The sequence below is a fragment of the Macaca thibetana genome, chromosome 1, assembly GCF_024542745.1.
Source record: "Macaca thibetana thibetana isolate TM-01 chromosome 1, ASM2454274v1, whole genome shotgun sequence".
Taxonomy (NCBI): Eukaryota; Metazoa; Chordata; class Mammalia; order Primates; family Cercopithecidae; genus Macaca; species Macaca thibetana.
Window position 1 is genome coordinate 161,349,537 of NC_065578.1, and position 13,790 is coordinate 161,363,326.

Genomic DNA, 13,790 nt, shown 5'->3' on the forward strand with positions numbered 1-13,790 from the left:
AGATCAGTGACTCTAGCATTACCTACGATTTCCCTTTATGGTTTCCAAACTCAAGTACACATCCCTCCTTAGCAACTTACATCTTACTCTCCCAGCTCTCTGCCTTGTTCATATTGCAAGCCAACATATTCACCTCCTTGCATTACTTATTTATTCATCTCTTAGGCTGAAGCAATTCTAACTATCTCTGTGCCACAGTAATTCTGTCTTTAGTGTTCTTACATGTTATATATATTGTTTGATAGTCTAGCCACTAATTTAAGGATTACTACCCTTGTTTACTATAAGCTGCTGAGGAGAGACTATTCTTATTCAGCTTGTCACAGGGCTTAACTTGGTTACTCACACAATAAACATCCTGTTGACAGAAAACATTGAACAGAACCTAATAAACTGTGCCAAACAATTATACAATACAGATGCTCCTCTGCTTATGATGGGGTTACTTCCTAATAAACCCATCGTAAGTTGAAAATACTGCAAGTTAAAAATGCACTTAAATTTAATACTGAACATCACAGCTTAACCGAGCCTACCTTAAACATGCTCAGGACACTTACATTAGTGTAAAGTTGGGCAAACTCATCTAACACAAAGCCTATTTTATAATAAAGTGTTGAATATCTCATATAATGTATTGAATACTGTACTGAAAGTGAAAACAGAATGGTTGTAAGGGTACTTGAAGTATGATTTCTACTAAATGTATATTGCTTTGGCATCACTGTAAAGTTGAAAAATCGTAAGTCCAATCACTGTAAGTGAGAAACTGTTTATAACTTTATATAATGTACAGAAGCAGTTCCCAAAAGGATGGTCCAGAAATTCCCTAAAATTAAAACTATTTTCAAAGTAATACAGAGACATTAGTTTTTTCACCTTCATTCTTTCTTTCTTTTTGAGATGGAGTCTCGCTCTGTTGCCCAGGCTGGAGTGCAGTAGCACGATCTTGGCTCACTGCAACCTCCGCCTCCTGGATTCAAGCAATTCTCCTACTTCAGCCTCATGAGTAGCTGGGATTACAGATGTGTGCCACCATGCCCACCTAATTTTTGTATTTCTCAGTAGAGATGGGGTTACACCATGTTAGCCAGGCTGGTCTTGAATTCCTGACCTCATGATCTGCCCACCTCAGCCTCCCAAAGTGCTGGAGTTACAGGCATGAGCCACCAAGCCCAGCCTCGCTTTCATTTTTTTTTTTTTTTTTTAATTTATTTTTTTGAGACGAAGTCTTGCTCTGTTGCCCAGGCTGGACTGCAGTGGCGTGATCTCGACTCACTACAAGCTTCGCCTCCCGGGTTCACGCCATTCTCCTGCCTCAGCCTCCCGAGTAGCTGGGACTACAGGCACCCACCACCACGCCCGGCTAATTTTTTTTTTGTATTTTTAGTAGTGACGGGGTTTCACCGTGTTAGCCAGGATGGTCTCGATCTCCTGACCTCGTGATCCACCCACCTCAGCCTCCCAAAGTGCTGGGATTACAGGCATGAGCCACCACGACCAGCCACTTTCATTCTTTCACAAGTATACAGTGTAGTTTTCCAGAGGTTATGTGATATGTGATATTCATGGCTCTGACAGCCAGTGGAATGCATGTTTCCATTTCTTTTATTTTAAAAACATCTCAGTTTTAATTTTTAGTATAGTAAATATTAATAAATCAAAGCCACATAAAAATGTCTTTTAAATTGTTGATAATTTGTAACCAGAAAGTTTCAGAATGGTTGGAGTAGAAAAGGTTTTAGCTACAGGCAGGATTAACAAATGATATATACTGAGCCTTTTTCCAGTCTAAATGACAAATATTCTAAAATTTCCAAAGTCTTTGAAAAATCTTTGCTAGGGTAAACTCTACAAGAAATGTGTTAATGGGCTTCAGAAATCTTTCAATGTAATTACGGGATGCCTACTCAAGGCACTTGTAGGATACAAACATTAGACATGACTTCTATTCTCAGAGACCTTACTAGTAGGAGTAAGAAAACATATTCAACAATGCAGCATATGATAAGTACAGAGTGAAACAGGATATTCCCAATGGATCTGAGCTCTGGATGTACAACCATTTTAATTTGTGATTCAGAGAATGGAAGTGATGGAGTGAGATACCCGATAATAGATTACCTATTTAAAATCACAGAGCAGAACATTTTCAAATGGCGTAAGCTACTCCCAGAACTATCCTATGGAGAGGAAGTAAATGGACTGAAAACGGAGCAAATCATACCAAACGTTCCATGATTTAGGTACTGAGAGAGAAAGCAAAGGTAGTGTTTTGGGATGGGGATCTGGCTCCAAGGATGAGAAAAGGCATGGCATGGCAGAAGCAAGTAGCAGAAAATGCCACACAGACAATGATTCTTAGCTACTGCTCTGTATTGTGGAAGAAATCGGTCTAATAGTAAAGGGCTACTTTTTTTTTTTTTTTTTAACTGAGTCTTGATCTGTCACCCAGGGTGGAATACAGTGGTATGATCTCATTTCACTGCAACCTCCGCCTCCTGGGTTCAAGTGATTCTCCTGCCTTAGCCTCTTGAGTAGCTGAGACTACAGCCTCCCGCTACCACACCCGGCTACTTTTTATATTTTTAGTAGAGGTGGGGTTTCGCCAAGTTGGCCACGCTGGTCTTGAACTCCTGACCTCAGGTGAGTCACCTGCCTCAACCTCCCAAAGTGCTGGGATTAGAGGCGTGAGCCATCACACCTCGCCTACTTTTTTCTTTTTAAGACAGACAGCTAACATGGAATGAGAATGGAACACTTTAATTATTTGGATATTGGCCAAAAATAAAGTTTGAGAAAAATGACAGGAAACAAACAGGAAGAATGTGCCTGATACAGAATGCTTCAACAATGGGAGCAGAACTCGTTAATTCTGAAGATACAGCACCAGATTTGCAATCCATTCAAATGCCAAAAACAACCACAAATGGGAATGCCAATTTGGGAAGAAACATAAACATCATGGAAGAATTATGAACTAGGCAATATTAGATTGTTATTAGGTGAAGCTTAAGTCAAGGTCTCTGGGCTGTTTTAGAGGTTTGGATGAGTTCAAGCTGTAGGGTGCAAACAATTTTCACTCAAAGGACACAAGAATATCTGGCCTACCAGTCTAAGTGAACCATATAACCAAGTTAATGACAGGTCTAAAAAGCTTCTAGCATCCTGGCATGTGCTGAAACATACCTGAGAGGTTGAGGTCTGCAAGGATGACATTGGTCAGGAACCCATGCATGTCAAAATGAATCCTGCCATTTTTCACACTGTCAGTGATGATGGCCTTCACTGAGCCTAGGGCAAGCATGCATGCCTCATGGATCTTCCACCTGTGAAAGGATACTACAGCCTAGTAAAACATACTACACTGCCAAAAAAGATAAATATTTGAGGAAAGAAGACTCAGAAAAGGGCACTCCACCACAATCTCTTCCAAAAGAGTCATTTATCTTAAGCCCTTCCATTCTAACCTACAGCTGAAAACAGAGTACAATTTTAATAAGAGATTAAATCTGTTATTAAATTAAAACCAGATTTTCAAATTAAGATAAAAATAAATCCATCCTTTCAAGACTTTTTAAGAAGGGGTAAACAAAAGCATCTTAACTAATTAGTGGCTCACTCTTACCAGTGCTCAGTGCCACTGTTTTTGGTTTGCTCGGCTTCTTGTAAATGTCGAGTGGCTGCAGCAGCCAGGGCTGCTGCACTTTCATTCTGGAAATCTGTGGCCACAGCCTACGGAGAGAGAAGGGCTAATAAATCTGTTTGTGCCCATTAAATGCATTTTAGTTGTAAATTGCTTTAGTCATGACTGTTAGAAGTGATTGGTTCAAGCTCTTTTACATACATGTGCAAACCTTGATTAATTGTATTTAAAATGTTATATCAGTAGGTCAGGGTCTCTAATGAAATTCAAGTAATATCTGTATTCTGTAGTGCCTAGGCATTGTAAGACTAACCAGTTGCGCCGGGCACGGTGGCTCAAGCCTGTAATCCCAGCACTTTGGGAGGCCAAGATGGGCGGATCACGAGGTCAGGAGATCGAGACCATCCTGGCTAACACAGTGAAACCCCGTCTGTACTAAAAAAATACAAAAAAACTAACCGGGCAAGGTGGCGGGCACCTGTAGTCCCAGCTACTCGGGAGGCTGAGGCAGGAGAATGGCGTGAACCCGGGAGGCGGAGCTTGCAGTGAGCTGAGATCCGGCCACTGCACTCCAGCCTGGGTGACAGAGCGAGACTCCGTCTCAAAAAAAAAAAAAAGACTAACCAGTTGGCTTCTTTGGCTATATTCCAGCAGAGTATAAATGAGCAATAATAGATGTAGCTTTGGATGACAATGGACCAAATATTTGCTCTCCTGGAGCCTGATCATAGAAATATAAGTCTAATCTACTAATTGGAACTGAATATAATCTTTCATAGCTCCTTAGAAATACTAAATGATAATGAGAAGTGATTCATCAACAGAGAACAAATCTCCTACCCAACAAGAAGTAAGTGGCAGTTTCTTCTTAGTATTTCAGCCTAGAGACAACTCTATGCTCTAGTTCAAAGAGGCAAAGAAAATATAAGCAGGTATTTGGATGTTCATATTTCAGCAATCTGTTTTGTTTTGTTAGGTTTGCCAACCTTTGGTCTGTGCTACAGATTCTTGTTGAAGAGTGAATTAAACTGAAATGTTTTTTTTTTTTGAGACTGAGTTTCACTCTTGTTGCCCAGGCTGGAGTGCAATGGTGTGATCTTGGCTCACCACAACCTCCGCTTCCCGGGTTCAAGCAATTCTCCTGCCTCAGCCTCCTGAGTAGCTGGGATTACAGGCATGCACCACCAAGCCCAGTTAATTTTGTATTTTTAGTAGAGATGGGATTTTTCAATGTTGGTCCGGCTAGTCTCGAACTCCTGACCTCAGGTGATCTGCCTGCCTTGGCCTCCCCAAGTGCTGGGATTACAAGTGTAAGCCACCATGCCTGCCATAAACTGAAATGTTCTTGATTCAACTACCCTTATTCCATGGAACACTTAATCCTCTATACAATTCTCCCCCGCACCCTGGCCCTATGGTCTGCACAATTCTTATATCTAATATTTAGTTGTAAGTTAGAACCAATAGCAATCATTTTAGAATTTCTGAGTCTCAAACTTCATTTCAGAAACTCTCTTGCATCCCCAATAAAGTCTGAGATAAAGTCACCCAACAACACTGCTCACCTTGGATTAGTTGTCTAGAAAAAAAAAAGCTCAAGTGACTGATTAAAATTATGTGGTTGAAGTATCAAGGTAAACTTACCAGCAACAAGTCTTGAGCTGCTATTCTAACAGTATAGGAGAATGTATCATCATCTTCATCTTCTACAAACTGTTGGGGGTTGGCTGTCCATACTTTAATCTGAAAAGATCAAATTATATCTTTGTGATGCTGCCAATCTGATTCATAGCTCTTCATCAACAGATACAGGAAGATTTCAACCTATTATCCTGAACAAAACTCTAGCCTTTTGCTGGATACAATGGCTCACAACTGTAATCCTGACACTTTGGGAGGCCAAGGTGGGAGAACTGCTTGAGCCCAGGAGTTTGAGACCAGCCTGGGCAACATGGTGAGAACCCGCCTCTACAAAAAAATAAAAAAGTCAACTGGGCATGGTGGCATATGCTTGTGGTCCCAGCTACTCAGGAGGCTGAGGCAGGAGGATGGCTCGAGCCTGGGAGGTCAAGGCTGCCATGAGCTGTGTCTACACCACTACACTCCAGCCTGAGCAACACAGCAAGACCCTGTCCTAAAAAAAACAAAACAAAACAACAACAACAAAAACCGAAACAAAAACTCTAGCTTCAAAAATCTTTTCTTTTTGATGTAGAGAAACAAATACTATCAAGTAGCAAGGTAGGTAGCAATGGCTATTGCTCTCTTTTAGAATCTGGCTGATTACCAGCTCTCTGCCAATGTCAACCAGCTGTTACCCTTTGACAGATCGATTTTCTGAACAGATTAAGTCTGATGGACTATTTACTGTGAAAATTATGTCAATTCTTGTGCTGTTTTAAACGAGGCATTACCTAATTTTTCAACGTTCTTTGCTGGTTTTGATGACCCACCATCAGGCTAACAGTCTGATCATTACATTTTACTATAGGGAAGGAACAGATTCTCCTAAAAATCAGGGTCTTAGGTTAGTGGTCCTGTGAGATTTTCTAATGGCTAAAGTGGGCCAGACACAGTGGCTCGTGCCTGTAATCACAGCACTTTGGGAGGCCAAGGTGGGCAGATTGCTTGAGCCTAGGAGTTAGAGACTACTAGCCTGGGCAACACAGTATAGTACTTTTCTGCAAAAAAAAAAAAAAAAAAAAAAAAAAAAAAAAAAATTAGCCAGGTGTGGTGGTGAACTCCAAAACTTTGGATATGGCAATAAAATGATGTCAAACCTTTCCCAGAACTTCACATGAAATTATTCTTCTTGGGGCCGGGAACGGTGGCTCACGCCTGTAATCCCAACATTTTGGGAGGCCGAGACGGGTGGATCACCTGAGGCGGGGAGTTTGAGACCAGTCTAACCAACATGGAGAAACCCTGTCTCTACTAAAAATACAAAATTAGCCGGGCATGGTGGCACATGCCTGTAATCCCAGCCACTCGGGAGGCTGAGGCAGGAGAATCGCTTGAACCTGGGAGGTGGTGGCTGCAGTGAGCCGAGATCACGCCACTGCACTCCAGCCTGGGCAACAACAGCGAAACTCCTTCTCGAAAAAAAAGAAATTATTCTTTTTTTTTTTTTTTTTGAGACGGAGTCTCGCTCTGTCACCCAGGCTGGAGTGCAGTGGCCGGATCTCAGCTCACTGCAAGCTCCGCCTCCCGGGTTCACGCCATTCTCCTGCCTCAGCCTCCCGAGTAGCTGGGACTACAGGTGCCCGCCACCTCGCCCGGCTAGTTTATTGTATTTTTTTAGTAGAGACGGGGTTTCACCATGTTAGCCAGGATGGTCTCGATCTCCCGACCTCGTGATCCGCCCGTCTCGGCCTCCCAAAGTGCTGGGATTACAGGCTTGAGCCACCGCGCCCGGCCAAAAGAAATTATTCTTCATTATTCTTCTTGTGTCTACTTTTAGAAATAAAGTGTTCACTTGACCAAGACCTCACATTCTTTAAGTTGCACTTTCCAAATATAAGATGGTAACTGTCTCTCAAATATTATTTACCTGCTCCTCAGTGATTTGCATGTACAGGATAATATAATAAATCAATTCAGGCAAGGCTTTCTTAACAGTGCTTTTGAATTTGCTATTTTCTAGTAGAGCATGGACAAATTCAAAAATGCTAAAGACGAGATTTTCAAAGCCCAGGACTTCACCTGCAGGAAATGCACAAGAGAAGAAATTAATGACAAGAAAGCAAAAGGAAAGCACACATGCTGAAAATGAACTACATAATCTTTGTAAATTATTGAATATTTCAAGCACTTGCTAATGATTATTCCTGAGGAATTGGGAGAGAGGGCTCAGAAGTCACAAAACGTAATTTTGAGGATATTAAATATTCTTTGGTTTTTCAAGTAAAAGAATCAGAAACACTGGATATATTTTCCAGTATGTCTATTGTTCTAATCTGAAATAATTAGAAATATTAAAACAGAAATGAAAGACTCATTATCTGGGACCCCAAAATGAAACACAACAAAATGCCAGAAGTAGGCTAGATTAAATGGCCTTAAAAGTATCTCTTCCAACGCAGAAATTCTATGATTTTATGAGATTTATGCAACTACCTATCAGGAACAGATTAAAGATTGTCAATTCTCATTTCCCCACATCTAATACATTGAAAATAAACTCAGTTAGAAAACACTTAATAGAGTGAAGCCTCTCAAGTTATTGTTTTTTATGCCCCCCGTCTCTGGCTTCTTTTTCTTTTTCCCACTAACTGGTATTTCTATAAAGATCAAATAAACTACATACCATCAGAATCCACAGGATCTTCTACTTCTTCTGTGTAATTTACTTCTGTCCTCACATAAGTATGATGAAGAGTAAAGAAACAGAATTTGGAGTCTGCTTTACATATAATCTACAAGGAAACGTTACATATTCCAACACTAAAAGTAGACACCTTAAAAAAGCCTGTGTAAGAAGAGTGGAACCATATGAATGTGAGACCCAATGCGAGATTCCTAACTATAGGTGGTAGTAGCTCCCTTAAACTTTCAAGAAAGGATATAAAGCTGCACTCTCGGTTAGGGTGTTCCAAACAATAGGCAGAATCTGCTGCATGGAGGACACCATGTGCTTTGGGAAGTTTTTCACTAGGGCTGTCACTGCCTAAGAAGTTAAGAGAAAAGGACCCAAGTTATGAGTGATATATAGGAAATAAATGATTTCAGACCACCCTCTCAAACACCAAATATTTCACTGGTAGTGTTTACCTTTAGGACCTCCATCTTAAACCCACTGTCAGATGTGGGGCCATCTGGTATCTGGAGGGCCTGAACAAAGGCCTCTGTGAACTGCTGCACCACGGGAAAGATCAGGACTTTGGCTGCACCCTGATAACAGAAACCAAAGTCAATGCTGGATAAATCCCTAATCCATGGCTTCAACACATATATATCAAACACTGATATGTGAAAGGCACCTAAAGCTCTCTTCAAGCTCCAAGCCTGATCAGAAGAGAATAGCTATAAAGTCAATGAAGGTGTTACCTAAGATTTCATGTTTCCTTAACCAGCACTTGCAGTTCTTCATCAAAGCCCTCTTAAAAACTATTATGTAAGACCAACTTTCCTCCTAACTGCTTCTGAATCACAGGGATTGGTATTTTTCAGCTAGCTTTGCTTCACGCAAGAGGGCCATAAAAGAGTAGGAAAGTTCTGAGTGATGACTACTATGAAAAGGATATAGAATAAGGTGTTTGAAGAAGACCCAAAAGAAGACTAAGCTTTTTACAAGTTGAAAATTCAATCAGGCCAGGTGTGGCGACTCACACCTGTAGTCCTAGCACTTTGGGAGGCCAAGGTGGGAGGATCACTTGAGCCTAGGAGTTCAAGATGAGCCTAGGCAACTAGGGAGAGACCCCGTCTCTACAAAAATAAATTAATTAGGCTGGGCACGGTGGCTCATGCCTGTAATCCCAGCACTTTGGGAGGCCGAGGTGGGCGGATCATGAGGTCAAGATATCGAGACCATCCTGGCCAACATGGTGAAACCCTGTCTCTACTAAAAATACAAAAATTAGCTGGGCATGATGGGGCGTGCCTATAGTCCCAGCTACTCGGAGGCTGAGGCAGAAGAATTGCTTGAACCTGGGAGGTGGACGTTGCAGTGAGCTGAGATCGCACCACTGCACTTCAGCCTAGCAACAGAGTGAGACTCCATCTCTAAATAAATTCATTCATTCATTCATTCGCCGGGAGTGGTGGCACATGCTGGTGGTCTCAGCAACTTGGGAGGCTGAGATGAGAGGATTGCTTGAACCTGTGAGGTTGAGGCTGCAGTGAGCTATGATCATGCCACTGCATTCCAGCCTGGGTGACAGAGCAAGATCTTGTCTCAAAAAAATCCAAATAAATAAAAAAATAAAAATACAGCTGGGAGCTGTGATTCATGCTTATAATCCCAGCACTATGGGAGGCTGAGGCAGGAAGATTGCTTGAGCCCAGAAGTTTAAGACCAGCCTGGGCAATACAGTGAGACCCTATCTCTACAAAAATTTACAAAATAAAATCAGCCAAGTGTGGTGGTGCACACCACACCTGTAGTTCCTACTGGGGGTCGGGGGTGCTGAGGTCAGGGGATCACTTAAGCCCAGGAGTTCAAGGCTGCAGTGAGCCATGATTGCGCCACTGTACTCCAGCCTGGGTGACAGAACAAGACCCTGTCTGGAAAAAAACAATAATAATAATTTAATAAAAATGTTAAATCTATCTCTAATACTGGTTAGTGTGCTTTTTGGTGCTGCTATCATGAAACGACTCACTGCTCTGCATGAATAAAACTTGTAAGCATGAAGTCTGTTATTGATCCAAAGACCTGCTTACCTTTTCCAGCTCCTCCATGTTACAGATCATATGGGCACAAGTGGTAAATATTTCCACGGCTCGGGAACGGGTTCGAATACCATACACCTGGAAAAAAGGTTACAGCATAACAGCACAGCCACGACATTGGAATGTGTAGGTATGTGTGTATCTTGGACTAGAAGTAAAACTATGACTAATGAATCCTTATATGAGAAATGGGAAATGTAACTCATTTACATTTACAGGAGGCAGACTTCTGTAATTCAGAGAATGAAAGGTAGCAGAATCATAATGTTGGAACTTATTGGAATGAACCTTATACATGGGCCTCTGTGGGTTCATTTGATTAAAAAATACCAGGCTGGGTAGTGCTTAAAATCCCAACACAGCCAATATATTTCCTTTAAAATGCAGACTATTGGTTGGGGGCAGAGGTGAATAGGGAAGTTACATTATCCATCAGGTATTTACATCTTATTGTAAATGAGTTATCATTCATATACACTCTAATCAAATATATATGCAATATATTAAGGGTCTATTATGGGCAACGCAGTGATAGATTGCTTCCAATTACTTAGCTGAGGTAGGCAAGCTTAGGTGGGATAACTCAATAAACTGAGGCTGGAAGTAGCATGAAGGAAGGCACTATTTATCTACCTAGGGGCTACTGGATGCCAGGAAGTACGATATGTGAAGAAATATTTCAGCTATTTCACTCTTTTATCAAAGGCTTGCCCTTGTAGTTGAGTGAAAGGTCTAAGGTTAACGCAGATTCAGATCCAAATCTTTGTCAGTTCTAGTCTTTAGGTATTGAGATCAGTTGCAAACACCATAATCTCCCACCTGAAAGGCTGGGGGCTGAAGACAGCCTGAACTCACTATAATCTTGGAGCTGAGATTTCATACCTCAGCCATGGTGAAGATCTTATACATCTCTGGGAGAATGACAGGAGCAACAAGTGGCATCTGTGTGTCTGTCACTTCTCGAGTGAATTCTACAAAGAAAAAAGTAGTACTGTTTAAAAAAAATACTGCTTCATAAAGATATTAAGGTTGATATTTTCTGAACTGCTTCTAGGTGGCAGTTCGCAAACAGACAGCACACAGGTAAAGACACTGGCCTGGTGGTCTCATTCTGTGAAAGCAAAAGTAGCAAGAGTTACTGATTATTTGTTAGAAGGAGAAAGAATAACATGGAAATAGAGAAAAATACAAGCAATTAAAAAAGAAAACTTTAATATAAATACTGAAAGAAAATCTGTAATAGAACTGCATAAATGTCCTTGTGAGGTCAACTTGGGAAAATTCTGTATTAATTTACCTTGTGCTCATCTGTCAACATTCAGTTACACTTCGAGGTTTCTTACCTTTGGTTCTATTTTCAGTACTTTCACTTGGCAAGCTAGTTTGATGCACATAGTAAAATATGTACAGACTTACTAGGCCTCAACTCCTCTTTGTATATGTTATACTCTTCTCAGTAGATGATATTTATTGACCTAAAAGTCAGAGGCTGCTGCTAACTGGAACAAATAGGAATTTTCTATATAAATGTGGCAAAAAGCAACCTATACACAGAATGAGACTCGAAGGTGACGGAAATATGGGTCGTATCTTTCCCTTCATTTCTTCAAAAAAAAAAAAAAAAAAACATACACCACACACAAGGTACTGAGACAGCACAAAGGACCCCTGGATTCATGTTACAAAGCAGAATAAAAGCCCTTGAGTTCCAATAACTATTCACTTTACCTGATGCTTTTCCACGTTATCACTATAAAAATGGACATAGGCGCTGGGCACAGCGGCTTATGCCTGTAATCCCAGAGCTTTGGGAGGCTGAGGCAGGAGGATCACTTGAGGTCAGGAGTTCAAGACCAGCCTGAACATAGCAAGATCTGCCACTACATTAAAAAAACAAACAAACAAAAAAAACAAAATGCTGCGTGTGGTGGCATGTGTCTGTAGTGCCAGCTACTTAGGATGCTGAGGCAGGAGGCTCACTTGAGCCTAGGAAGTCAAGGTTACAGTAAGCTACAACAGTGCCACTATACCTGAGCCCGGGTGACAGAGTAAGATCACGTCTGAAATAAATAAATAAAAAAAAAATAAAAATAAAGCTAACCACTTGGGACATTTTGGGAAAAGATACACAGCTAGAAACGCAAGTTGGCATTTTCAAGGTTAAGGTACTCCACAATTTTGAGCAGTATCAATCCCCATGAGTCAAATGGAGACCAAATACTCAAGGTTGAATTTTCTTTACAGCTGTAATTTCCTCCTCAAGAATAAAGTATGAGCTTTGAATGGTAAGTGAGTGTTCTATTTTATTTAGAAATCCAAGGAAATTAGTCCAAACAAATATGACAGATGGCATAACAAGTTTTTATTGAAAATATAGTATAATTTAATTCCGCTAATAAAATGCTTAACTGCTTTTTACTCTCCTATACTCATCCCTGGTATCAATTTATTAATACTTTATAGGTTTAATTCCAAAAGTTTTCTGAGGTGATTCAGCAAGTCAGAAAAATTCTAGGACTCCAGCAACAACTCAATCTCCAAATTTCTTTGAGAATAAAGAAAAAGCTGTATCTGGTGGATCAAATCTTCTAATCCTTAGCTGCTATGTTTACATTTCCTTTACACCATGAGCCTTAGTTGGTTCTCATCTATAAATAGATAAGTTTAATAGGAAGCCTCATTAAAGGGAAACTGGTATAGTATCTTGAAAAACTCTGAAGAGAATCAGTCCCATTCTCCTAATGGGCCTCTGTCCAACCACCATGTCTTGCTATCTTCATGCACGCCTAAGTTTTTGTTGTCAGAGTACAGTCTACCCTCGTTTGAAAATATTTGGAGCAAGTATTTGGGAATGGGGTTGGCTGCCAGCCATTCCATGTCTGGTGACTCCATTACAAAAGGACACGAATTTCCCCAAGAGTTCTTTCCCTGTGGCTGGCAGAAAAGTGATCTCACTGAACAGTAATTTCCTTAGTCAAACACAATAAGGACTCTTCAGCATCCAAATCAAGATAAATGTACAAACACCTTTCTCTCCAGGTTTGTCAAAAGAAGCTGAATTTCATGTTGGAAGACTGAGAGGGAACAGGCTTTCTTTCCTTGGTAGAACATGTATCTGTTAATTGATATCCTGGCACTATGAAGTGGTGAATAAAGAATCCTGAAAGGCCAATTTCATGGAGACGGGTGTGTGAAATCACTTGAACAATGAATGAGTCATAAAGGAGAAGTAAGGGCAATAAGCAGGGAAGTGAAAATCTGAGCAAGGAACATTTTGATCTTTTTGGTAAGTCTGTTCTGTATCTGAGCTAAAAACTGAAGCTTTGTCATAGGCAATCAATATGAATATAGTGGTAATTCAAAAAGGCAGCTGGGGGCATGGGAAGAGGTGATTTTGAAACAAAAGGAGAAGAAAGATTTGCATTTGACAAAGAGTTGATATTATCTACCATTAACATCACATGGACTAGCAAAATTGGGCCTATGTGCCAAGTTCAGTAAACTGAGATTGAGAGAGAATAGAACTGGCATTCACAACTAGGTAAGAAAACATTTCAGGTAAGCTAGTAGGTCATAGAGAAAGAGAAGATATTGGTGGGACTTCTACAAACCTCCATAAACGAAGGAGAAAGATGATTTCTAAAGGATCAGTACAGGATGACTAAAGGCCAGGTAAGAATTTCTTGAAGGCAAAACAGAGTAGTGACTTCATCTAGGGAATAAGAAGCAGGGAGGAACTTGCAAAGGACTGGGA

General features: G+C 40.7%; 2 protein-coding genes across 5 annotated transcripts in view; both read right to left on the bottom strand.

Moving 5' to 3' along the window:
• SHISA4 (shisa family member 4) overlaps positions 1–13,790 on the bottom strand; it is a 429,323-nt gene that overhangs the window by 31,984 nt on the left and 383,549 nt on the right. The window lies entirely within an intron of this gene.
• IPO9 (importin 9) overlaps positions 1–13,790 on the bottom strand; it is a 59,213-nt gene that overhangs the window by 24,068 nt on the left and 21,355 nt on the right. For all 4 annotated transcript variants that reach the window (XR_007720116.1, XM_050762956.1, XM_050762970.1 and 1 more), the window contains exons 5-13: positions 10,919–11,007; positions 10,028–10,114; positions 8,417–8,536; positions 8,212–8,312; positions 7,953–8,011; positions 7,197–7,348; positions 5,291–5,389; positions 3,629–3,735; positions 3,190–3,329 (exon numbers count right to left, since the gene is read on the bottom strand). Coding sequence is in view for 3 of the 4 variants with exons in the window: in XM_050762956.1 (XP_050618913.1) it covers positions 3,190–3,329; positions 3,629–3,735; positions 5,291–5,389; positions 7,197–7,348; positions 7,953–8,011; positions 8,212–8,312; positions 8,417–8,536; positions 10,028–10,114; positions 10,919–11,007 (954 nt within the window). In the remaining variant the exon portion in view is untranslated. The remainder of the gene's footprint in view (positions 1–3,189; positions 3,330–3,628; positions 3,736–5,290; positions 5,390–7,196; positions 7,349–7,952; positions 8,012–8,211; positions 8,313–8,416; positions 8,537–10,027; positions 10,115–10,918; positions 11,008–13,790) is intronic.